At 39.9% G+C, this 27,105-nt stretch overlaps 1 protein-coding gene and 1 non-coding gene across 10 annotated transcripts in view; both read left to right on the top strand.

The window, feature by feature from the left end:
• Nucleotides 1–27,105, top strand: part of NHSL1 (NHS like 1) — a 199,690-nt gene that overhangs the window by 149,609 nt on the left and 22,976 nt on the right. For all 9 annotated transcript variants that reach the window (XM_087817646.1, XM_087817643.1, XM_087817650.1 and 6 more), the window contains one exon: nt 10,785–10,909. In XM_087817646.1, coding sequence (XP_087673772.1) covers nt 10,785–10,909 — 125 coding nt within the window. The remainder of the gene's footprint in view (nt 1–10,784; nt 10,910–27,105) is intronic.
• LOC148093139 (U2 spliceosomal RNA) lies at nt 12,726–12,917 on the top strand. Its single transcript, XR_015714645.1, has one exon. It is a non-coding gene; the product is annotated as a U2 spliceosomal RNA (small nuclear RNA).

The following is a 27,105-nucleotide window of genomic DNA, read 5'->3' as shown; positions in this document are numbered from 1 at the left end:
CACAAATCCTGACACGTTGGGTTGTCTAAAATCTAAGTTCGTGTTGACATAAAATTTTTCTCAGCAGCTCGTACAAGTGAGGTGCTGGGCCGGATATCGTAGGTGCGTCAAGATGAATGATGTTGCTGCTTTCTGCCAGAAGCTTAAAGCTAGCAGGGGAGATAAGATAGATGTATGAGTCACTCATGTAGAGGCTGATGATGGTAGCATCATTGAGACTCACCTTTGTCCCTGGGTGTTGTCTTTAAAACATAAACCTGATCATGCCTCATCACTGACAGAATAAAACCTAACTTCCCCGGAATCTGACAACCTTTATGATCTGACCCCTGTTAGTCTGCTTCATCTGCCGTATCACCCTTTCTCCTCCCCCATGCTTCTCTACCCCTCCACCCAAGTTCTTTACCTTGTGCCTTCACATGTAAAGATAAGGTCCAACTGGAATGCTGGTGTCCTCGATTTCTGTCCTCTGCGTGTTCCAGTCCATTCCTTCTCTCTCTGAACCACTGCCTCTCACACCTGGCCAACTCCTGTCCCTCCTTTGAGAATCTTGTGGGTGCCCGGGTCCCCATAGAGCTTTCCTGGACTCCCCAGGGAGGACCCTGGCATGCCTTCTACACTTTTCCACACATTCCCACTGAACCTTATACCCCTCCATTAAACTGCATACTAAGCTACATAATTGGGTTTACACATTTATCTCCCCACCTGATAGTAAGGCCCTTGAGAGCGGGATCTTTGCTTGTCATTTGTGTGACCCCAGCACACCGCCCAGCTCATGGTTCTATAAATACTGTTGGGTTTGTGCAGGTCCTGGAAAGGTCATCTAGAACTCGGGAGAGAGATGGGAGCCGAAGCCACAGAACAACTGGTGAAAACATGGGAGTGAGATTAAGGATGGAGAGAGCTCAGGGTTAGTCTGGCAGGCTTTATTTTAGGGTAAAGAAGTTGGTAAAAGTAGTTGGGAAAGAAGAGAGGAAATCAGGACAGGGCAGTCCTCACGGTCCTCACGGATGGGGAGAGAGTCTGAAGAAAGGCTACTGAGTTGATGGTTAGGTAGCCGTTAGTGCCCTTCAAGAGAGCAGTTTCAAGGAAGTCTTTGGACTGAAGAAGCCGGATTCCATGAGATAATAATTACTTTTATAAGCAGAGAAATAATACAAATAATTTTAAAGAAATAAAGTAAAAGCTGCCAAAGCAAAGAGAAACAGGATAGTATTTTGAGGTGGTGGCAGGATAGAGGTAATATTATTGCTTCTTTTCAAAACCAGAGCCAATTAAAGCACAGTTGTAGTCAAAAGGAGCTATGGAGAGGAAAAGAGTTCAGAGACTAAGAGGGAATGGGAGGGAGGACGTTCCCTGAGGAGGCGGTAGGCAGCGGCCTCAGAGGCAGGCGGAGGGCAGCTTTCACCCTCTGCCTCTAAGCTGAGAGAATCGGAGAGAGCACTTTTCAACATGGAGCAAAACAATGTTGAGGTTGTTCATTAGGTCATATTGGAGGCTTGGTGGAAACAGGGACCCCATATGTTGCTAGTTCTTTGGCGAGAAGGATGACTTCACTTGGTGCTCTTTTGTTCAGTACTTGTGAATTTAATTAGGTTGAATTTTCAAAGACAGATGATGTTATCTAAGACTTTTAAAAAGAAATACAGGTATTTCTTTTGGAATTTTATATCCTTAGAGAAAGTTGCCCAACCTGATGAAACAATGGATTAAATTCTCTGTTGAGAAAAGAGAAGAGCAAAGACAAAAATTAGGAATCGACAGATTTGGACATGCTGTACAAAAAGGGGCAGTTTACCTTCTCATGTTGGGTTTGATGGCTCACCCAATTTTTTGCGATTCTAACTATGATCATGGTAACCCTGAAAGAGCAGTTAATAACCTGTGAGAGGAAGTCAGAAGCGAGAGCAAAGGGAAGATGAACACTCATTGCTTTTACAGGAGGTAAAGAGGCAAGTCCTTTTTTTAATGGTAAGCAACACACAAAAGATAGACTAGCAGAGACAGTCATTTAAATGATCCAGGTCTTAACAAAGCACGATGGATTGTTTAAACAAAAGGCTTTTTGTTTTGTTTTTGTGTCTGTAGCCAGTCTGCTGTTTCAGCAATTCTATTTTAATTCCTGATAAAGTGCGTAACTTGAGTGGCCTCTATATTTCGCTCAGGGCAGCATAAAAATGCTACATTGTGGGTAAGGTTTGTTATCATTCACTGTACAACTGAAGTCTCTAGTGTTGGTTTAGAATCTCTGCAGGCTATTTGATATTGAGTAACCTTGGTGATGCTCCGCTCCTGCCAGTGATAGGGCTTTTTCATTCTAAAGTGAAATGATATCACCTCCAATTTGGCTGCGCTCTGGTGGTGCTCAACCAGAACTGGCAGATCTGTAGTTCTCTCGCATTTGTCCTGGGCATCAGACAGCTTTTACCTTAATTCAATCAGATTTAGTGCTTCAAGTCTCCTTAAATTAATTTGTGTATGTGAAGAGAAGAAATGTTAAATTTAGTTTTCTGCAATGGCAAATAACCTTTTAAGAGACAGTTTTATCCAGCCCCTTAAGTTTTAATTTTTAATATTTAATTTTGCGGGAGGTGTTCATTCCACTCCAATAGGAATTAACCATAAAGGGAGACTGTTAATCAAAATGACCTTTTTGGGTTTTTTTGACTCTTCTACATAAAATGAGATTGCCTTACAGTGTTTCCTATCAATGTCACTGGTTCCCGGCTATGGGGGGAAAAGGAACTCTTTCCAGTGTACTAATACATTAGTCAGCAAATTCATTTCCTGTTTGTTGAGCTGATGACACAATGTGTATTTTTTCCCTCTGTAATATTCCACCTTGCCCATCCTGATCACTTTATTTTGCCAAACACACTATGTAAAGTGAATGAGAAGTCATTTGGAATTGTGCTAAAGTGACTTTGAGGCATATGAATTTGGCAGTCTCATATTTTTTCCTCTCTTGGCAAAGAAACCCATTTATTGCTAAGGTGGCACTCCATCACCAGCTCCTCTTTCCTACCTCACTCCTTCCCACAACTTTTCTGGGAGGTTTCTCTGTAAAGGAAACTTTCCTGTAACATCTGTTCTATCTGAACAGAAATCTTTGGGGAGTTGCCCATGATGCAGTTAGTTGTTCGATGCTGGGTTTGGTCAGTTTCCCTAAAGTTCCACCAGGACTAAATTTCCTTGGCTAGATGACCCTGGTAGAGACTAGACATTATCTCCCTGTTTCATCCACCTGCTCTTCCCTCATCTTATTTCTTGAACAGATATGATTGGGGCCCCTTTCCCACTGTATTCTGTGTTGATGCTGGGCCAACCCATCCTCCCTGATTGTGCTTAATAAACACTGATGGCATGGCTGCTATAATCTGGAGAACCACTGCTCGTAAATTGTCACGTGAACTTCTTTATCCGTCAGCTAATTTGTAAGCACCTTGAAAGTTGGAATATATCCCTTATGCCCCACTAGCTCAATGCAGTCTAGGTTTGGAACACACAGCTATTGACTTTCAGAGTCTGAGCACCTGACTGCTGTCATTCACTACCTGGCTGTTGTTAGCAGGGGTCTTGAGCAAATTGAGGGTCATTCCCTTCAGGGGGACTCCCTTTTCCTTGACACTTGGGTGATAGTTGGCCCTGATTGATCCTCTCTTTCTTACCCACAGTTACACAAATGATACTCTAGCAGCTGGAACATTTTGTCTTATATGCACCATTAAGAGAAGAGTTATTTACTTCCAGAGCTTTTAGAGAGACTGGGGCTTACTCATTAAAGCCATATATTCTCTCCTTTCCCTTTTATGTTTTATGGTGCTTCAGATGCTACGTATTGAAGTGAGGATTGATAAAGAAATGCTTTTATGGACTCAAATATGCACTTATTGGAAGATAAATTTGAATTTAATACTCCATATATAATAGCATCCTTTTATGTCATGGTAGCTATTCCTATATAACTACATATAGAACTCTTACCCTAAAGGGGAGAGGGGAGAAAGAATGAATCATTATTGCTAATACTAAACCAAAAGGGCATATTTATGTGAAATCTATCCTTTAAAATTGCTATCAAATTATCTAGGGAAATATCCATTGAAAAGATCTATATTAAATCCATTGTGTCTTTCAGATTTAACATAGCTTTTCAACTCACTTGATATGCTACAAATAACTGAGTAACTTAAACATTTGACTATTTATAGTTTCTTAATTATGTTCTAATTTGTTGATTCTTAAAGACAATTTAAATATATTGACATTCAGCTGTTTTGAAGAATTTAGGGAAGATACAGGTATAATTTTGGAAAATTCAATATGTGTGACAAGCAAGGCAGAATCTTAACTACAGTATCAGTATGGTTTCTCTTTCTCTTCCAGTATTGCCAAACCCAATAAACTAATGAACTAGAAGGTAAATCCCTTCTATTTTAAAATGCATTTTGGTTTGATTTTGTTAAGAAAATAAATTCTCTAATGTTTACAAAGCATAGCATTTGAGTGCAGTAAATTTTTCCTGTGTGCTTACTTGAAAGCTTAAACTAGATCCTTTAGCTAAGTAGTAGCTGATTTAGCTGTTGAACTGGAATTGCTTTTCTTCTAAACATGTATGATTGTAGTCTTGTGTACTCTTAGTCTTCTGCTCCTGGGAAAAGACATGCCATAGAACTGGTCTTTAACTGTTCTTGATAACCTGATGGATAAATAACTGGGATAGAAGTTTGGAAACCTGAATCTACCAGAAATTTGACACCTGGGTTTCATAATCCGTAAGACAAGCCTAGAGCATCATGGAAAGAAACTTCGACAGGAATGGGGCATCAAGAGATGCCCATTTGCTACTGAAAAACTGTGCAACTCTGGACAAGAAACATGTCCTTCAGCCTCAGGGGCTAATCTCTAAGGTCTCAAGAAAAGTTACCTTTTGTAGTGGGGAAAGGTGCTCTCAGCAGACATGACAGTAGCTACTGTATATTAATCATGTGCACTTTGATAGAAGGCTCCCTATGAATGAGCTGCTCTTTTAAGCACTTTACATAAATTATTGTCTCTTCACAGTGACCCTAAGGGATGGTGATTATAATTATCCACATTTTACATAAGAAAACCTTGAGACACAAAAAGAAACTTGCTCCAAGTGGTGGAGCCAACATTAGAATCCAGGCATTTTGGCCCCAAAGCTGGTGCTCTTTCCTGAGAGTAAATTGCAGACAATTATAGTGCTTAGGATGAAAAGCTACCCTCCTCCATATCTCTCTGTACCACACTTACCACTGTCTCTAATAACACTGGCCTTTATCTGGCAAATCATTACACTCAGTTTGGGGTTTTAGTGCCCTTGAACTCTTTCCTAGAAAGAAAAGATGTTAAACCAGTTCCATTATAATTTTTTCCCAACCCTTACATTTTCATAAGAAAATATATCAGTACAAAGTGAAATAAATAAGTAAATGTTCAGTTTAAAGAATATTAGTATTTAAGGTCTATTGAAATTAAGGTTAGAAAAGGACTCACTTCTTCCTCAATGGCAAAGCATGTCTGGAGTTGAAATAATACGTATCTCGTAGGTGTAATGAAAATGTTAGACTCAGCATTTTGATGTGCAAAATAAAATCCTTTGATCCCTTCTGGAAATTACTTTATAAATTCTCGAATTGATACTAATATATATAATAAAATATAATGTATATTACCATCACAGGTTCCCAAACACTTACAGATAATGGCAGTACATGTTCCACAGGCTCACAGGGGCCTCCACCATGCTTGCAGGGTGTCCATTTTCTCTTCTCCTAAGGACATTAGTCATATTGAATCAGGGCCCATCCTAATGACCTCACTTTAACAGGATTACATCTGGAAAGACCCTATTTCTGAACAAGCTCACATTCACAGATACCAGGGGTTAGGGCTTTTGGGGGAACACAGTTCAACTCCTAACACGTACTTTCAGATCAAAGAACCTCTGTATTGTCCTTGCTTTAATAGTTATGCTACATTAAATACATTTACCAAGCACCTGGCTGACACCCTTCCTATGTAAAATGTCCATAAGTAGGAGGCTTCGGGTTTTGTAAAAGTAAGTACTGACTTTATAAATTCTGCAGTTAGATCAATTAAAATATTTTAGCTCTGTTTTGGATTGAGAGCAGTTAGAAATAAATATTCAGGCCATTGACAGTAAGAGAATCCCAGTATGATGTATTCATTGTACATCCATAGGGAAAAATACAGCCTCATGATGTTTTGATAAAGATGGAACCCACAGCTTTGTAAAATGATAGAATCTTAAAGAATTGTGCAGCCAAGCAAATCTTGTTATGGACTTGCTTACTGGCTTTTAAAAGTGGGAGAGTTTGAAGTAGCTATGGTTTCTGTGGTGAACTCCGCCAGCAGTGGCCGTTGTCTGAGCACCTGCCACGCGAGGGCTCTGTGCAAAGTTCTGGCTTAGCTGCACCTAGTCTGCCCTTGGAGAGCAGTGCACTCGGACGTGTTTGCTAACTGATTCTCACGGCAGCCTCCCCGGCGGAGTAACTTCCCAGCTGTACAGAGGAGGAATCTGAGTTTCCCAAAGGTTAAAATGCTGTCCCTGAGGTCACATAGGCGTAAGCGGTTCCAGGTCTGTCTGGATTCCAGACATTCAGCAGCTCCTCAGTGTAGTGTCTCGCCCACGGTCAGCCTCCTGAAACACAGAGGGTAGCTTGTTGCTGTTGCAGATTTCACATCAAAGGGCTCTCAGCCTCATTCAAGGGTTGGAAATAAACATTAAATAAGTGTTGGGAGAATACTAACAGAAATCTGGGAAGTCTTAGATTCAGTACTGTCCCTCTGTTCGGAAGAGTTACTAGAGCTGTTTTTGGATATTCTCATTTTCTCCCTTTCTTATGAGGTAGGATTGTCCTTTCTTGTCCCCTGTGAGGCTATGTATGGCCATGTGGCTTGTTTTGTCTAAAGAAATAGTAGTGGAAGTGACCCTTAGGTCCTCTGGCAGAAGTTCCAAGAGCCGGTGTGAAATGCACCTCGTTCTTGCGATTGTCCCGGCACAAGTGGAGGGGGACTGTCCCTCTGCCTGTTCCCCGGTCCCTGAGTGACTGTGGTGAGCAGAGCCTCTGCTAGCTCAGCCTGGATGAGGAGAAGAGGGAGATGTGCGGCATGGAACCTTCTGGTTGTGTTAAGCCACTGAGATTTCAGGATCTTTGTAATGGCTGCATATTCCAACTCATTGTGGCTGATTCGACAAATTAAAGGACAAAACATACAAAGTGGAAATTCACCAAGGATTTCCAATAGAGAAAATTATTTTAAAAATAACTCCTTAAAGCTTCTTGTAGGAGACTCCCTTAACATGTCTAAAATATTAAAATGGGAAGCCTAACGAATAGCTTTGCTGCCTGAAGGTTTGAGGCCAAAGCCGTATTAATTAAACTCACGAGATGGTTAGATAACCATCTAGTTCTATGACATTATTTTTCCCTTCTATATTGAAAACGTTGGTCTACCAAGAAATGTTTGTTCATTGTTCTTGTGCTAAAGCAAATAGTTTGACAGGCAAGGAGTAGGAAATGGGTGGCTGGGAAACCAGAGGACACAACGAACAGTGACACCTTTATCCGGGCAGCACTGTGAGAACAATGACGGGCTTTACTCTTAATTTCTGTTGCAAGAGGAGCATGCGTTAAAGACGGGTCTTCTGTTACACTTAGTATCTGGTTTCTGGCCTGGAGTTGCTGGCGTAACCTGGCTTTAAATTCTCCTTTGCCTTGCACTTACTCAGCGCGGTGTTTGAGAAGTCTTTGTTTACTCCTGATGGCTTGCACTTATTTATACCTCACTCCACAGACAATAAACTCAGTTTTTAATGAGTAAAGCCATGGTTTTAGAAACCTAGAGCTGTTGCAACTTGACCAGAGACATTTTCCGACATTTCCCTATGAGTTGGAATAAGATAAATGACAATGGATATAGAGGAGCTTGCTAGATTTCAGAAAATCTGTAAGTCAGAAAACTGGTCATCTGCCATAAATGTGTACTGCCTAGTTGAATCTTAGACCTGGCATCTTCTTTCATTTGATATACTATGGTTTGTTATATTACTATTTAAACATTTCTCTGACATAAACTTCATTGAGGAAAAAGGAGGCATTGTCTTTTGAACTAGGGTCAAACAGTGACGCACCATTTATTATTAGAAGTACTAATAATTGTAAGACTACTATGCTTTTAATATATGAATAATTCCAATATTTTGGTCTTTTAAGATTTAACACGAGTCAAGTCATTTTTGTTATTTTAGTATTCCTGTTGAGAATATTGGAGCTAGTATCAGCTTTAGAGATGATCTAGTTCGGGGCCCTCATTTCCTTGGAGAGGAATCTTTTTCAAACATTATCTGACATGACATCCAATACGCAATGCAGATTCTTAAAATTACAAAGTTTTATAACTCCAAACATACTTATGATAGGGGCAATTAGTGAGAGGGAAAATACTATTTTGGACAACAGAAAGACTTCATTTAAAAGGGCCTTAGCCTTCACTTTGTATTTTGTTGCATTTGGCAAGTACTTGAAAATACTGAATTACATGGTAAGTAGCTGCAAGTGGTAACGGTTTTTATGAGTGTGTTTTACAAGGTTCACCCTGAATTCTTAGGAGACTCCAGGTTTATAGGACCACAGAAAAGTTAATTTAGTAGCACAAGTTAATGAAATGTAAAACTATCGAGCTTGAGTGTTACTATTTAAAAAATCTAGCTTTGAGGTAATTAAAGAAAATCAAATAAAAAATTTACAGAATCCCAAAACTGCATAGAACAGCATTTGAAAACTAATTATGCTGTATGTAACAATATCTCTGTAGAGTGACAGTATAGATTCTGGTTGTACGATTTATTTTTTTAGAGAAATTGTCAAATGTTGGAGAAAATATGAAAATCTCTCTTACTGAAAAGGGTTGAGTTATCATGAGTAAATACTCATTAAAAAATAAGTTGTGTTCTGGAAGTTTCAGAAATTTAAAAAAAAATTTCTATTTGCCCAGCTGGGCATGGCTCAGCGGTTGAGCATGGACCTACGATCCGCGAGATGGTGGTTCAATTCCCGGTTGGGGCACATGCCCGGGTTGCGGGCTGGATCCGCAGTCGGGGGGCGTGCAGGAGGCAGCAGGCAGCCAATCAGTGATGGCTCTCTCATCACTGATGTTTCTCTCTCTCTCCCCTTCTCCCTTCCTCTCTCTGAAATCAATAAAGATATATATATAAAGAAATAACAGATGTCTTTAAAAAGAAAATTTCTATTGTCCACAATATTAAGAGTGGTTGCCAGCCCAGCCTACGAATTATGTATCCCTTCAGTGACTGAAGTCATAACATTTAGCTGTCTGTGATTATGTACGCACTTTTAACTTAGCTTGGCATTCCGTTTATTATTGTTTGTCCTCTGAGGATACGTTTATTGACTTTAGAGAGAGGAAGGGAGAGGGAGGAGAGAGAGAGAGAAAGAAAGAGGGAGAGAGAGAGAGAGAGAGAGACATCGATGTGAGAGAAACATCATTCGGTTGCCTCCCATATGCACCCTGGCAGGGGATCGAACCTGCAACCTTTTGGTTACCCACCAACCGAGCAGCCTGGCCGGGGCTCGCTTGACACTCTAAAAGATCTTCATGGCTCTTTCCATGGGATTTTTAAAAATCTGATGTGCAACGTTGGATTGGAAACTTTCCACTCCCATTGTGTGGTAGCAAAGGAGAGTAGTGAGGTTTTTTTGTTCCCTGGTTGGAGAATTTTTATCTGTGCCCGAAAGCAAGTAATGTCTCCTCTTTGAAGAAGAATCCTGGATCCTGGTGTTAGAAAGGAATTCTGAAGATGCCCTACTTTATGTGCCTTTACTTGCATGCTTCTGTAAAGCTGTGCAAAGAGGAAATTTCCAGAAGCAAACACATTTTGCACTCCTTTAGCAAGCTGGTGTTTAAAGGAACCCTGGGGCAAATACTTTTGCAAGGCAAATGCTCCTCTAAGGTGGCATCTGGGTAATGGGAAAGCTCCTGGGGCTTTAAAAAGCCTTTGGAACTGCGGCACTCCCCCCACTGATGAGAGTAATCAGTGCAACCGGTTGTCCTTGAAGACAATGCCCAGTTGCCAAAGCAGCCAGTGGCCCCAGTCCCCCTGTGATCTGGGGCATCATACCTCCTAGTTACCAGCCACTTGGTGGTGCCAGGCATTCCTCTGTGGACTGGCAGGCATCTCAGACTGCCACCGGCTTCATATTAAATTCCACGCAGTGATTATAGGCTATATGGCTCCAAAGTTAAATTGAGAACTAAAAACAAAAGCATTCTCACCAGTGATTTCTCATGCCACTTCCGACGGACGAGTCCAGGAAACAAGGATAGCATGAGGATGGCTTGTGGTTTTCGATGTGGAATTATATAGGCAATTGTTATGTGTCAAAAATTATAGTCCATAAGACCCTGCGTTCAAATTCTGAATCCACTGCTTGCATAACACTGCGGAGGGACTCATTTAATTACTGAGGCTTGACGCGGGGGTTTGTGTGAGGCTGATGGCCGTCCCTGTAAAGACCATGAATGTGCCATGTAGTGCGTAGTAGGCTCTTTACTAATCCGTAGTCATTTTTGTCATTTCATTGTTAATACTATTAATATTTTGAAGTCTTATTATGCCTAGGGAAATGTTACCAGAAAAGGTAAATAAAGAGGAGTAATGAAATTCTGGTTTCTAACGCCCCTTTTCCACCCCCGTCCTGTTCCCTCTGCAGATTGTGACAAACTGCGGCGGGATGGCTCCCGGAGCTCCCAGTACTACTCCCAGGGCCCCACCTTCGCCAGCTCTGGTCCACCCAGCGACGAGTATCAAGGTGAAGATGAAGAAGCAGATCAGAAGGTAAGGCTTCCAAAGTCAACCTGGGACCCTGGATTGGACCCCAAGTTAATTTCTTAGTTTTGACAAGTGTCCCATGGCTACAAAACACGCCAGCATTAGAGGGGACCAGGTGAAGGGTACACAAGGAATTCTCAGTGCGATCTCTCTAAGTTTTCTCTAAGCCTAAAATTAGTCTCAAAAAAAAAAAAAAAAAGTTCCTGATCCAAAGAAGTTATTCAAGGAGCATAATAAGTATATTTGTGCATTTTGAATATTCTCTTTTGGGTAAAACAAACAAAAGTCTTATTTCTCTTTTTGGGTTTGTTGTGTTTTTTTTGTCATGTGACCAAGAACTTAAGTACAAGAGCCAAAAGCCACTGTTTCACAAGCAGGCGGTGTTTTTACGTAGATCCCGCAGAGGCCGTGGCTTTGCTTAGTATCACAGCGCTGGTCAGTCACTTCCGTGGTGCTGTTTCGTCCGCACTCCTTTTTCTCACGCCATCTCTTGTGATAAGTGCAAACTACTCAACACAGATATATTTTCTCAGCATTAAGTGCACATGAAAGAATAACAATGTATGGCGATTTTTAACTTACATAGTTTTATTTTTCATTTTATTAAGCAATGTTGACTGACACAGATTACTTAAACAAATGAGGTTTGATGAACAGGGTTTGGTTTAGAAACCATTTTAAATTAACCTAAGAAATTTCAGTGGAATTAGGTCAATACATCACTGTCTCATTGTTTGAAGAACATTATTCAAAATTTATTATCCTTCCTCAAATAACTAACATCAGAGGAAAAAGTAGGTAACAGTTGTTTAAAAATAGGAAATTACTACCTTAAACTTTTGTTCTTCTAATGAAGATTGGACCCAGGTTTTTATTACAGAATGTTTTTCCTATTTCTTTACAGGTGTTTTTACACATTAGGTTAGTCCTTTGAAACTCTAAAGTATACATAGAAAGTCTCTTACTGTAATAGGAAAAGCAGCTATTTCAAAGCTGATCTGGTTTTTAATTTTAAAAACCTATTTTTTCTCTTGTTGGCAGGAGTAGGAAAAATTAAAATCAGAAGACGAACTATATCATGGGAATTTTGTTTTGATCTAAAAATTTTTTCAGCTTTATTGAAGTATAATTGACAAATAAAATTGTGCATAGTGCAATGATTTGACATACGTATACTTTGTGAGAGGATCATCACACTTGGGTTAATTAACACATCCCATCACCTCACATAGTTACCGTGTATGTGTAAGATGAGAGCGCTTAAGGTCTATTCTCTTAGCAAATTTCAAGTACACAGCACAATGTTATTAACTGTAGTCAGTCACCTGCTGTACGTTAGATCCCAAGGAGCTTATTCATCGTAAACTGAAGGCTTGCACCCTTTGATCAGCCTTTTACTGGTGCTCAGGGTAGGAGGAGCATCCAGTTTATAGTGGGACCCAGAGAAACAGAGGTGGTTCCTGGGTGCAGCGTTGTGAGTATCCAGAAGGACAGATCGGCATTACCAAGACCATATTCTAAGATCTTCTGGAAAATGGAAAGGTAGTTTCTAAATTCTCACATTTGAGGGAAGTTCAGTCTCTGTGAACGAGTTTCTACTCTTATGTGTGTCGCCACGGACCCCTCCAAGCAGCCCTCACCTAAATGTGTGAGAGAGTGTGAACAAGTCATTTCCCCTTAGAAAACAGGGCTCCTGTCATGTTGAAAATGAGTCAGATAATGATCATATGTACACACACACACACGAAAGTCATCCTTTATGACATAATGTAAAATAAAATGACATGACATGTCCCAGTAAGCTTAAGAAGTACCTCAGTGTATCGCTTCTCTGCCTGGTGGCTAAGACCAAGCATAGATACCTGTTCTTATCAGTTTAACATCTGATACGTCTTCTCTCCAAGGACAACATATTAAATGGATTTTTGGAGCAGGGAGATGGAATAGGAGCTTGCTCAGTCCACGTGTAACCTCGACCTGGTATTGCACTTCTTCTGGGAATGGTGCACCTCCTCCAGGGCAAAAAAAAAAGGACCTCAGTGTGATTTGGTAGCACTGGGCCCGATACAGTGGGAAACACAAGATGATTACAGGACCTTAGACAGATCTCTTGGGGCCACCTGTTCCTTCTGTAAAATGGAGTCACAGGGTAGTGTGGGGTAGCAGGGAGGAGGGTTTCCTGAGCTCCCCACAACCTCCTCTGAGTTACAGTTTCTACCACACTGGCTGGACTCATGGCCTTCCTGTATTTGGGTCCTCACAAAAGCACTTAGCTGCTTCCTTATGGATCCTTGGTTGAAAGTGTTTTGAAATCCTTGGAATATATTGTTGTTAGTGATATTTAAGGGGAACTTTTTTCTTAACTATATAGGACCAAGTTGAATTACATTCAAAAATTTCTAAATCATTAGATATGAATGTTTTCTCAAAATAGCTTCTGCTATGAAATTTGTTTCAGAATAAAATAAATACCAAATCATATAATGTATTAATTATAAAGATTATATATTAATTAAAAATCAACTAACAAGTTATACTATCATATTAACTCGTATTTAAAAATAACTTCCTTCTCTCTCTCCCTTCTCTGGCCCTCATCTCTGTTACATTGCATCATTCAATGTTGTGTTAACTTACACACGTGTTTCTTGGTTCCATGGAGCATCAAAAAACCCACTTTCCATCCCACGGCTGCATATCTAATTAGATGGTCTTGAGCACGTTCTCCATGTATGTTTTTTGTTTATTCGTAATTATTGGATTAATTACAGTGCTCTCTATCAAAGACTGTGCTTTTTTTTCCTTCTTAACAATAGGCCTGGCCGGGCATGGCCCAGCGGTTGAGCATTGACCTAGGATCTGGGGGATCTCAGTTCGATTCCCAGTCAGGGCACGTGCCTGGGTTGGGGGCTCAATCCCCAGTGGGGAGCGTGCAGGAAGCAGTCAATGACAACTCTCTCATCATTGATGTTTCTCTCTCTCTCTCTCTCCCTCTCTCTCTCCCTCTCTCTCTCCCTCTCCCTTCCTCTCTCTGAAATTAATGGAGATATATTTAAATACATATATATATATATATAAAGTTAGCAAGACTTAGTATTGCTTTCACTGACAGAGGTCTTGAAATTGGTATGGAGATTAACACTTGTATGTCCTGTGCTTCCTCTGCCCGTCCCTATGGGTCCCTCTCCCTAACTTGTGCTCTGGTATCTTCAGGTCAAAGTGAAGTTTCCTTCGTGTGCACCCCACACAGAGCTTAGTGCATGATTGGCTACTTAGCTGGCCCATTCATTCAACAATCATTTACTGAACAATTACTACTCAGTAAACATTCACCCTGACTCAGAAGTTGTTATTAATCTTTGTGACCCTCGCCAACATTCACCACGTCACAGTGTTACACTCTTGCTCCCAAGCTGTGTGGCCACCAGCGGTCATCATTTAGACCCAGACATGTTCCTTTATCCCTCCTCAACATGTTCTTCAACAGAGCTACTTTAAGCACAGAATTACAATTCATTTTTAAAACAAGTATTTATTGAGCACCTCCTATATGCGCGGGACTATTCTCTGAGCTTGGAGACACTAAGAGTAAATAAGCAGTGGTGCTGCATTAGAAAGTCGCATGTGCTCTGCAGTAAAAGAAAGCAGAATAAGACAGGAGGTTACAACTTTAAATTAAAAGGGTAGGCCTGGCCCTGGCTGTTTTGGCTCAGTGGTTAGAACATCAGCCCGTCGACTGAAGGGTCCTGGGTTCGAATATGACCAAGGGCATGTACCTTGGTTGCAGGCTCGATCCCCGCCCCGGTTGAGGCTCATATAGAAGGCAACCAATTGATGTGTCTCTCACATTGATGTCTCTCTCTCTCCCTCGCTCTCTCTCTTTCCCTCCTAGTATCTCTGAAAAGCAACGGAAAAAATATCCTCAAGTGAGGATAAAAAATAAAATAAAAAGAATAAAGAAATTAATTAAAAGGGTAGCCCTTCCTGAGCAAAGAGGTGATTGGGATTAAAAGAGTGAGCCATGCAGAAGTCTTGGAGAAGAACATTCCATAAAGAAGCAGTCAGCAGTCAGTGCAATAAATGTTTCTTACGGAGATATGCTATGCACCAGATTATGCAACATGAAAAAGTTATTAAGATATCTGTACTTGCCTCAAGGAATTTACAGCTCTCACGTAGGGAGAACTAACCAGAATAAAGAGTTTTATGTATAGGCATACCTCGTTTTATTGTGCTTTGTTTTAGTGTGCTTTGCAGATATTGCTTTTTTTTTTTTTACAAATTAAAGATTTGTGGCAACCCTGCCTCAAGCAAGCCTGTCTGCACCATTTTTTCAACAACAGTTGCTCACTTTGTAAAGTCTCTGTGTCACATCTTGGCAGTTCTTGCAATATTTGAAACTTCATTATTATTATTATTATTATTATATTTGTTATTGTGATCTGTTATCAGTGACCTTTGATGTTACTAGGGCAAGACCCTCCACCAACAGAAAGATTATGACTCACTGAAGGCTCAGATGATGGTTAGTATTTTTAGCAATAAAATCTTTTTTATTAAGGTATGTGCATTGTTTTTTAAATAATGCTATTGCACACTTAATAGACTACAGTGTAGAGTCAACACAACCTTTATTTGCACTAGGAAACCAAAAAATTGTGTGACTCACTTTATGGCGACATTCACTCTATTTTTGTGGTCTGGAACAGAACCCTCAGTATCTCCAAAGTATGACTGTATTTTACGTGCAACAATAATTAGTTGTGAAAGAGAAATTCTTCTGATTTGAGCAGTCAGGAAATGAGGGGAGGTTTGGAAGAGGGTAAGGTCTTTAAGAAGGATAGTTACAGGGCTGTTGTAACAGGCAAAACATAATAAGGACCAAGAGTGGCTGTGTGAAGGGTGAGGAAGTGGGGGAGTTAAGAGATGACGTTAAGAGACATGGCTTTTTAGCACTTGGGAGACAAATTTCAAGTCTTAGTTCTGCCACTTGCTGTTTTCTTTGGATGTATCATGGGCCCTTCTAGACATTCATTTTCTTATCTAGAAAGTGGGGAGTGAAATAAGATTTCACTCTGAGATCTTTTTGAACAGGCTGTTTATTCAGTCATTTACTTAATAAATACGCCATACATCCCCGCTGTAAGACCTGAGAACCCATCAAGTGAAAAAATCAAGGTCCCTGCCATTGTTGGGAAATGATGGTAAACAAACAAGTATAACATAACACCAAGTGGTGATGAGTGTTACGAAGTAAAATAGATCAATTGTAAGGAGTTATAGAGTGACAGGGCTGCTATTTTAGATTGAGTGTTCAAGAAGGACCCTAGGAGGGTGCCATTAGGAGGGCAGACCTCAGGGTGAAGTGTAGGAAACCACATGTGAATATCTTTGGGAATGGTTTCCTAGAAGAGAGACAGTAAGTGCAAAGGCCTAGAGATAGTAATATGCTTATCCTGTGGGAGGGATAGCCAGGGTCCTGAGTGGCAGGCGGTGAACAAGGGCAAGAGAAGTGGTAATGACTTTGGCGAGATAACCAAGGGCCAGATCCCATGGGACCTAATCAGCCACAGAAGGACTTTAGATTTGTTGTTCCTGGGTGAGATGGTGAGGTACTGGAGTAACTGAGATGGAACGTGGCATGATCTGATTTACTATTGATTGCAATTTGTCTGCCCACTGTATGGAGACTGTAGACTGTCGAGACTGTAGACTGTTGAAGACGGAAGCAGAGGCAAGTCAACAGGCTATTGCAATAGTCCTGGCAAAATGTAGTTGGTACGGGCTGAGGCCCAGGTGGCAGTGGCAGAGATTCTACCTTTATTTTGAAAGTAGACCCTACAGAACTTGCTGAAGTTATGAGAAAAAGTTATGGGTCAAGGACAATTTCATCTATGTCTTTCCAGCAAAACGCCTCTCAAATCCCATTACAAAAATTATTTCACCCCATGAGAATTCAGATCATTGACCCTACCCTCTTCATGTGCATTCTTCCCCAGCTTATATTACATGACCTGCCTTTATGGTCACTTCTTTGTACACACATTCAACTCTGCTGTCCCCTCTCTCCTTCTGCCATTTTCCTAGAGAAACCCCAGCCCAACTTTTATCCAACTCTCTCCCTGCTCTGCACTAAAGCCTTTCTAGCTGAAAAAGGCTAAAGAATAACACGCAGTTATGCTCACTCTCAGATACTCCTTAGACATTGCTCTAGGGGGGGGAAATCATAAGGCATATTCTTTCACAACCAAACTGTTAAACTGCCTTCATCTGTTTCTATATCTACTCACCTTTTCCTGTCATTGCAATGGGCAATCAATCCTTGCTTGTTTTCTGCCCTGTTCCATCCCAAGTGCCTAGGACCTGGCACACAGTAGACCCTCAGTATTTTTCCAATGTAGTGATTAAGGCCAACCTCTCAAGGACTTCATACCTGCAGTTAACTTCTCTCTCTTTTGCCTAATCAATTTTCTCTCATTATTGCATCCTAACCATGATTTTATAAGCATGCCGTATTTTCTTTCATCTCAAAGAAACCGTCCCTTGACCTTTTCTCCCCCTACAAATTCTACCACATTTTTCAATTCCTCTTTATAAAAGACCTTCTCCAAAGAACTATCTGGACTTGCTGTCAACATTGCTTTTCTTCCCATTCTCCTTCGAACCTCCTTCTAACACACTTTTATCCCCAGCACGCTACTGAAACTACTCTTGTTAAGTTCAGCCATCACCTCTACCTTGCCAAATCTAATAGTTAATTCTCAGGTCTCCTCTTACTCAACCTCTCAGCAGCACTTGGCATAGTTTATTATTCTTTTCTGCTTAAAATACTTTCTTTACCTGGCTTTTAAGAGACCACACACTCCTAGTCTTCCCCTCCCCTCACTGCTTGGGCACTTATTTGCTGGTTCTCTTCCATGTATCAGACATCAGTGTAACATCAGGCCTGTGCTCCTCTAGAGCAGACTTGCTCCTTGGGTGATCTCAATCAGTCCCATGGGTTTAAGTTCCATGTGTTGAAGTTTCCTAAACTTCTATCTCTAACCCAGACTTGTGCATTTATCTGCTTACTGTTCATCTCTACTTAAATGTCTTGCAGGTATCTTGAAGTTATACAAATCCAAATATGTGACCCCCCCCCAATATATATATATATGTGTGTGTGTGTGTGTTTATATATATGTGGGCTTCCTTTATAGTTTTCCTCACCTCAATAAACCACAACTCCATTCTACCAGATGCTTAAGTCAAAAATTTGGGTACATTCTTGATTCTTTGCTTTTTCTCATACTTTCAGCAATTAGGGTTATTAATTATTGACCCACTTCTAAAACCTCAGTTCAGACATCATGTAATGATTGAGATCAGCGCATGTCCCTGAGAGTGGGTGGCTGAGGCATGTTGGCAGTGAGGTTGAGCAGGACCAGAGCAGGTGTTAGGTGGAACACCTCTGTGGCTGTTGAGTTCACCAAGAGTTTTAACAAAAATAGAGGTGAAGGGAGGCTGAGATAGGATCACAGAGAGGCAATGCTAAGTGAAGGAGTTAGCTTTTATTGCATAGCTAATAGGAAGTCACTAATACATTTTTTTAAGTAGAGGATTTTATAATTGGGAATAAATATTGTATATATCACCTTTTGTTAGATAATGTTAAAACTGATTTTCTAATTTGTGTAGTATGTTAGACTTGACTCTGGAACTTCTAGAGAGGGAATATTTTAACAGACTGATTTCTGTTTAAACAAATAGAGAAATTTTATAAAAAAATCACACCATATAGACCAAAAAAATGGTAATTATGTGATGTGATGTATGTGTTAACTAACCTTATTGTGGTAATCATTCACAATATATATGTATATCAAATCACATTGTATACCTTAAACTTACACGATGTTATGGCAATTATATCTCAATAAAGCTGGGGTGGAAAGTGAAACAGTTAAAAAAAAAAGTGAGCCAAGTTGGAAAAAACACCAACCCAAGATCATTTCACAGAGAGGGTTTTATTAAAGCTTTTATTAATTTTTAAAAATTTTTATTTCTTGATTTTTGAGAGAGAGAGTAAGGGAGAGAGAGAGAAAAAAACATCCATTTGTTGTTTTTCATTTATGCATTCATTGGCTGCTGCTTGTGTGTGCCCTGAGCAGAGGTGGAGCCCACAACCTTGCCATATTGGGATGATGCTCTAACCAACTGAGCTACGTGGCCAGGGCCTAGTAAAGCTTTTAGAGAGTAGATTAATCCAATGCTTAACTCCCAGAGGGGGAAAAAAAAAAAAGGAAGAAGTGAAAGGTGTGATTTCTTTTTTAATAAATTAGTTTAACACTGATGCCAAAACCTGACAGGACTGCACAAAACAGATCAGCTGGCCAGTGTCACTCATGAATATTGGCACTCAATAAAGCCAAGAGGTCATAAACGAAACATTAGGAAACAGTCTAGCAGCTCATTCCAGGAAGAAGACTAAAGTCCATCTGGCTTTATTCCAGTAGTAAGGTAAGGATGTTCAGTTTTAGGTAGCCCAGTCCTGTTTGATCATATTAATACTTTTGAGGTGAAAAATCAGATCAAAATCATAAATACTGTCAAAGTATTTGATGCAATTTAACAGCCCCCCTCCCCTCGGCCCAGAACTTAAAGGAAAATAGTTTTTCAATTATAGTTTATCTTCAGTATTATTTTGTATTAGTTTCAGGTGTGCAGCATAGTGGTTAGACAGTCATATACTTTACAAAATGTTCCCCCTGATATTTTCAGTGCCCAGCTGGCACCATACATAGTTGTTACAATATTATTAACTGTATTCCCTATACTGTACTTTACATCCTCGTGACTATTTTATAACTACCGATCTGTACTTCTCAGTCCCTTTACCTTTTTCACCCAGTTCCCAACCTCTGCCCCTCAGTCTGTTCTCTGTGTCTATGAGTCTTTAACAGTCGTTCTTGATACTAACACAATAATATAGGAACAAGTGGATACTCATGACTTCACAAAATTTACCCGTCTTTTCACAAAATCCAACATAATTTTTAATGGGCCCTTCTCACTAGAATAAGGTATAACACACGCATTCACTGTTCCTGTTCCTACATTTATGGGAAGAATTAGCTGTAGAATAAGATGTTCAGAAGTAGCCAAGATGGGGATTATATTATCATTCTTTGTACATGGTAGGTTTGTATATTTGGTGAATCCAGGAAAATAAAAATTTAAAACTACCCTCAATAGTAGAATTCAATGATAAAGGAAGGTATAAAATTAGGATATAGAAATCAATAAGTTTCATATCTATGAAGGCAAGTTAGAAGATGTAATAGAAAAATGTATTTAAACATCTCTATAGTTTAGAAGATAAAACAAAAAATGTATTTAAAATATCTGTGGTTGTATAAATTTAACACAACTATAGAGTAGGCATAAATGTAATAAGAAAAGTATAAGATCTATATGAAAAAAAATTAAATATTGTAGAAGACCACAAGTAAGATTTGAATAAAAAAAATATATTCTCTGAGATGAGAGGACTCAGTATCAAAAAGCTGTCAATTCTGTCCAAGTGAATTTATAAAATTAATACCAATAAAATCTTGAGCAGTTGTTTTGGTTTGGTTTGGTTATTTGGGGGATGGGAGGAGGAGGGAGGGAACTAGAGAGGCTGGATCTCTCGTTCATACCTGGGCAAGCTGTGCGACAGGAGAGCAGGGAGGAAGGAAGAGCGGCCAGGTGCTGACACATAGAGTCAGGGATTACTCCAGTGTGGCCCCTGAATGTACAGATGAGTAGGACCGAGCATTAAAAACAATATATAAAGTTCAGAAATAGACCTAAATCTTCATGGGATTTAGTATATGATCAAGTTGGCATTTGAAATCAGGTGGGAATCCAGTAACTGTAAAGGGCTCCGAGCCAGCAGTTTATGGTCTTCATGTTAAGACCAGGACCCCTAACAACAACTCATGTTCTTAATAGTTGCTCTAACAGTCAGGGTAATTTTAAATACAGAGTCTGTAGAAGTCAGAGGGAAAATTCTACTGGGAAAACCCTTTTCTTTGCATTTCCTAGGTAGGTGGTAGGGATGGAGATGGAGCATGAGGAGACCAGTGGACTGTTGGTAGAAAAGACACAGGAGTTGAACGTTTAGGCTACAGATGCTCTGACATCAAACACAGTGTTTAGAAAAAAAAAAAAAAGTGTTATTTGCATTCAACAAATATTAAGCGTTTGTTACGTGCTTAGGACAGAAGCACTCTCCTAAAATAAGAGTTGCTAATAAGGCAAAGGTTAAGGACATATAAATTAGAACAGAGAACCTAAGGGACATCTGTTCTGGTTATTTATTCTTGATAATTATTCTAGAATAATAAGTGCAAAACATTTGCCAAGTAAACCTCATGTTTATGGTACAAAGAAAGGTGTTTTGCTAATGATATCCACATATATCTTTCAAAGTCATGGTGTAGTGTGACAAGAAAAAAATTGAAGTGTTTCCAACTGTATGTTCTGTACATCATCTAAATATTAAACACGCTGCACGAGCAGTGCTGTCTGCAAAGGGACTTAGGGATCCACAAAGTACTGTTTTATTCGTCTGCAAAATCAGAGAGTAAGTCATTGCTTTAGTCTCGTCCTGGTCTCAACATTGCTTTGTTCTTTCGATTTTCTTTGTGTCTCTGGTGCCAGCAAAGAGGCTATTCAGGCATCTGAAGGAAGTGCAGTTATAGATGTCCAAGTACATCCTGTGAGTTGAGAGGGCATTTCTCCAGCTGCCGTTGTTGGAGGTTGTATTTGGCGATATGTTCACTGAATCGCAGAAACATGCATAGAGGCCCCATTGTCTCAGCAGAAAGCGTGTCAGTCATGAGCTGCTCAATCTCTTGTGTAAAATTCACCCCTGAACAGGCAAATGAGACTGGGATTATGGCCATAAATGGTTGGCTTTAATGGTATTGATAGAAACTGAAATTTTTTTCCTATTTCCTGTTGTTCTTTGAACTGGCATCTCGGATTCTGTTTTAGTCTTTGTTGATGAGATACTTAAATCAAAGGAGGACTTTGAAGAAGACAAAAGGACAGCAGCCTTGCTCTGTAGCCTTGAATGTCAGAGGCTTACATAACATGATGCTTGAGAGCACCGGCCTGGGACAGCTTTCCCACCTGTCAGGGCCGCGTGGCCTTGCTAAATTGCTTGCCTATGTGAGCTTCGGTTTCCTCAACTGTAAAGGGTTATAAACCACATGTTCTAGCTTGCTCGGGACAACCCTGGTTTACAGCTGCTGTCCTGTGTAATTATTAATAACACTCCCTTCACACTCAGAGGTGTTCTGGTTTTGATAATAAGTTACATGACTACCTTACCTACCTTAGTTGTGAAGTTGAAGTGAATTAATGTTTGTAAAATCCTTAGCACTGTGCCTGGAGCGTAGTATCTGCTCAAATAATGGTGATTAGTATCATTAAACTGCTTGGTTTCTCAAACCAGACTTCAAGGAAAATGACTTAATAGACAGTGTCTTTTTTGTGTGAAAATTTGGCCGCTCTCCCAATCATTCTGTCTTTTTTTTCCACACGGATATAATTTCCTGCCTGAAGCAATGAATATGAGAGGTTTCAACAACTACTAAAAAATTCCTGATTTTCATGTCTTCACAGGTTAACTGTACTTAGAACTACCAGCAGCTATACTAGTACTAACTTTGTAGTAATAGTAGAACACTTTACAATATTTTCAGAATCTTTTTCACAAATTGTATCTCCTTTTCCACAAGAAGTCCCATGAAATAGGTATTGTAATATTATTATCATCATTTGAATGACCTGGAAACTGAGACTCAGAATTATGAAGTTGCTTTCCGAAGATCACACAGCTGGAACACATCAGAGAGGGTGTGAACACAGGGCTGCTCACTTTGTATTTAATTTCTTATCATTGCTCCATGTTGGTTAAATAAGAGGGTGAGATTACTAAATTACCCAAATTCCTTCTCATTGTGCCTGCAGTTGCATTTTCATTGCATGTTTTACTGGTCTGGTATCATTCATTCATGCTGTTTTTTCAAAAACTGCTTAAGTGCCTCTCGGTCTCAGTATACAGACACAGTCCTCCGGAGAGTACCGGTAGCTGATGGTCTAGAAGACATTTATGATGACTCTAGATGCAGCCTTCTGTTCGTGGGTCTCTCTCAGTAATTGCAGGACCCAGCGGAAACATAGAGGAGTCAAACCTGCCCTGCGGTTTGTGGCACCTTGTTGCTCTGTGCCATTGCAGGCGAGGGTGAGAAGACTGGGGTCTGCCATTTCCAGGCCTTTATGCATTCAGACCACTGTGGGTGCCTCAAGTGACTTGTTCTACTTTTTCTTTTTTTATATAGCATTTCATTTTTTTTTTCCTTTTATTGATTTTAGAGAGAAACATTGATTTGATGTTCCACTTATTTATGTATTCATTGGTTGCTTCTTGTATGTGCCCTGACCAGGGACCGAACCTTCCACCTTGGCGTATTGGGACGATACTCCAACGAACTGCGCTACCCGGCCAGGGCTGTTGCACTTTTTCTTGTTTCAAACATCCCATTACACTGGACTAAGGCTCTGGTCACGTCTAAACGTGGGAACAGAGCTCCTGTCTTGCCAATTTCTATATTCCCAGCAAGGAGCCAAGCACCTGGCACTTGAGAAAGCTCAGGGGCCAGAGTCTGGGCTCAGTGCTGTATGTGAAATCTATTACTGGTAGTATTTTAAGCATGGGTTGGGCAGCGAGTTCTTAAATATTCATTATGTTGTATTACATACTTTGTATCTATGATTTAGTCTAACCAAAAGATCATTAAAAATAAGAAGTTACTGTATCAGTTTAAAAATCTGTGCTCTAATTACCTACTTTCATTATTTTGAGGAAAAGATCACTTAATATGGGATAGTTTAAATCCATACTATCTTAATTCAGTACATGGTAAGAAAGTGTAGAGCCCTTGATAAAGGGACCCAGGTACTGAATAAGAGAAGGTGCAGTTAGTTATTTAATAATGTGGGTATGAAAACCACCTCCCGGCCATCATCATGGAGTTGCTGGATGGGCTGTGAACTGTGCTTTTGTGTGGTCCATGTCCACCACACCTGTTTTTTGTTGTTGTTGTTGTTGTTGTTGGAGCTGGGTTGGGGGAAGAAATAGGAGAGAAAAAATTAAGTCAGGATCTCTCAGGTCTAAGTATATTGAAGGTAGAAGCAGTGTACATAGCTAAGAAAGATTGCTATAGTTTTGACAACTTATAAATAGTTTTGACATCTTATAAAACTACCTAGAATCCTGAAAACCAAGAGTCAACCCAAAACATTTAATTTTGGGAGAAAAAGTCACCAAGACTGGGTAAGTGTCCTGCAGAAAGGACTAGAATGTATGTTGGTGTCCTCTTCAACCTCTTCAATAGTGCTCTATGTCGTTTCATCTGTTCAACGTCTGTTCTTATGTAACACATGCTAAACGAATGCTAAATTTAGCTGTTTGTAATTATATTTTCCAATTTTTAAAAGCATAGCAGATTTTTTGTAAAAGCCCGGACTAATCTGTGTTTCACAGTTAAGCCCACTTTTTGGTAACTTGGCCATTTGCCAAAGAGACTGTATTTCAGCCTCCACTGTCCATCTGGTGGGAGGTTGTCTGGTTTCCAGACAGGATTTAGTCTCTTAAATGCAGGTCTTCCAGCATCTGAATCTACAAAACAACTCCTGGTGTGGCCGGTGATCTCCCTGTCTGAATTAAGTAATTTGACATGAGGAATTGCAGTTTCTTAAGTTTCAGTTGTGATTCTACATTCCTTCCAGGACCAGAGTATGGACTGTTGGTGAACATTATTGACCAATTAACAGCTTTAAAAACTGCATTTAAGTTCTGAGAGCAAAACAACTTTAAACTCAGTGCTTAAAAAAGATAATTCACCCTATCCTGAGGGTTTCCATTAACATGAAACATGGTTTTGCTCTTGCAGTTGCTCTTTTCAACACAGGAAGCTGGAGACGCTCAAAACCTACAACTAGTAAACGACAGAACAAGGATGCTGATCCTTAATGTTTTTACTCCAGATTATAGTGTTCCAGCCACGACACCACACTGCTGGCTTTTATAGATTTTCCAAAAGGTTTTTCTCTTTTTGGTTTGTTTTCTTTTAACTTTAAATAATTTCTAATTTTTAAATTATAGTTGACATACAATATTATATTAATTTCAGGTGTAAGTTTTGTTCTTATTTAGAGATGTAGATGGACATATTTTTTAGATCAGAAAACTTAGTTTATTGTAAATATTGCCAAGCTGTAATTTTACACTGTTTAACAGAGGGACTTTGGAGTCGGGTCTGGGTTCTAATTCCACTTGTGAATTTTCCCAAAGTAAAATTACTTTAGTCCATTTCTTTATTTGTAAAGCAAGGCTAATGCTGTGAAAATTAAGTGAGGTACCAGTTCTTTTAAAGCCTGTAGCCAGGAAAAGGCATGTAGAAATCATTTACTAGATAGTGATGCCTTTTTTAGCTAAAATTCTGATATAGTTCTCTGCACAATTCTGATTTGAAGCCTCCTGGAATTTACAGTCTCGTGGGAGAGACAAGATAAAGAACTAAAATATGTGTTTACTGGTGATATGTACTAAAGAGAAAATAGAGAGCCGAGAAGCGAGATATAAAATCTTAGGAAGGAGTTAAAACTTTAGGTAAGGTGAACAGCTCAGACCTCAACAGGAAGGGGACTCTTGACTAAACTAAGCACCTGAAGAATAAGAAGGTCCTATTTGTGTGGCCGTCTAAGGGAAGAGCATTTCGGGTACTGAGAGCAGCAGGTGCAGAGGCCCCGAGGCAGTAGTGTGTGTGATATGTACAAGGAACTTCACGGAGGACAGTGGAATAAACTAGGGGTAGAATCGTTGGAGATGAGGCTGTCGTTGGCCATGGACCAGTTTGTAGATCATGTAGAGTTTTGTAGGTCATAGTAAGAATGTTGGAGGGTTTGAGAAGAGGAGCAACATGATCTGACTTACATTTTGAAAGGACCGCTCTGGCAGCAAGGTGGAAAAATACACTGTTGGAGGGGGGGAGTAAGGACGGGTGGTCAATAAGGGCAGGAGCGCGGACACCAGTTCAGAGGCTAACGTAGTAACGTAGAGCGTTTCAGTGCCTGTCTTAGTGGAGTGATTGTGGTGTGTTCTGCCACTGGGATGCAGGAGGTTTTCCCTGTGTTCCCCCTCTATTTATAAATACCAGGAGGGATGGGAGTCAGGTCATTTTGGAAGTCATACCATCCTGGTTTTGTAATTTTCTTTAGTAGATTGTGGCACTATAACAAGTCACTTTGCATATAACTTTATCTGCGCTCTGCTTGTCTGGGAAATTTTCTTGCAAAGGAAGGGAACACTTTATAAAATAGGTGATCTTTGTCAGTTGTCACACTGGAGCTGTCCCTGGTGATCGTCCATGGCAACGAGGCTAACTGAAGTACTGTTTCATTGTGATAGTTATCGATTCTGACAACTAAAAGAAAAGTAGGTTACTAGGGCTGATGAGCACCGTTGAGATGCATGCAAACCACAGAACAGAGCTCCTCCATGTCTCTCGGCAGACGTCACATGGAAACGGGAACCCTCTCTTCAGGATGTCACCGTGCTATTTATTTTCCGACCAGCTGAAGCTTTACTTCTCTTTCTTTTAAACCTTTTTGGTTAGGATTTGCTTCTTAAGGCCTTTGAAATTTGTGTTATATTTCAAGGTTGCCTGAAAAATTATTCCTGTGTAAATATATCAGAAAATTGGAGTGACCTTTTAATTTATGAGATTAAGATTCAACCTCAGACATGTGACCTTTACACAAATTGTCAAATAAAATTAGTTTTAATTGATGTGTGTGTGTGGGTGCAATGTAAGAGTAGAGAGTATATATTATAAATCAAACTTAACAAGAGTGTCACAACTGCAAAAGGGGCAGAAGTAATTGATTTATGTCAGCCTGGCTTAGCTGCTGCGGCTGACTCAAAACTTCCTTTGTCTTTCAAGGATCTTGTAGGAGTTGTGACCAGTATCAGATCAAACATGAATGGATATGGTGTAATTTAGTATCATGATTAAGAAGATGTCAATAACATATACTCAAACTGAGTATGATTGTCATTTAATTACAGACATTTTATAGTTTCCTTAGGTGAAAAAGAAGCTAGA

This window comes from Miniopterus natalensis, chromosome 5 (genome assembly GCF_054644295.1).
Source record: "Miniopterus natalensis isolate mMinNat1 chromosome 5, mMinNat1.hap1, whole genome shotgun sequence".
NCBI classification, from domain to species: Eukaryota; Metazoa; Chordata; class Mammalia; order Chiroptera; family Miniopteridae; genus Miniopterus; species Miniopterus natalensis.
Note: the sequence above shows the minus strand (reverse complement) of the source record. Positions and strands in the feature narration are given on the sequence as shown.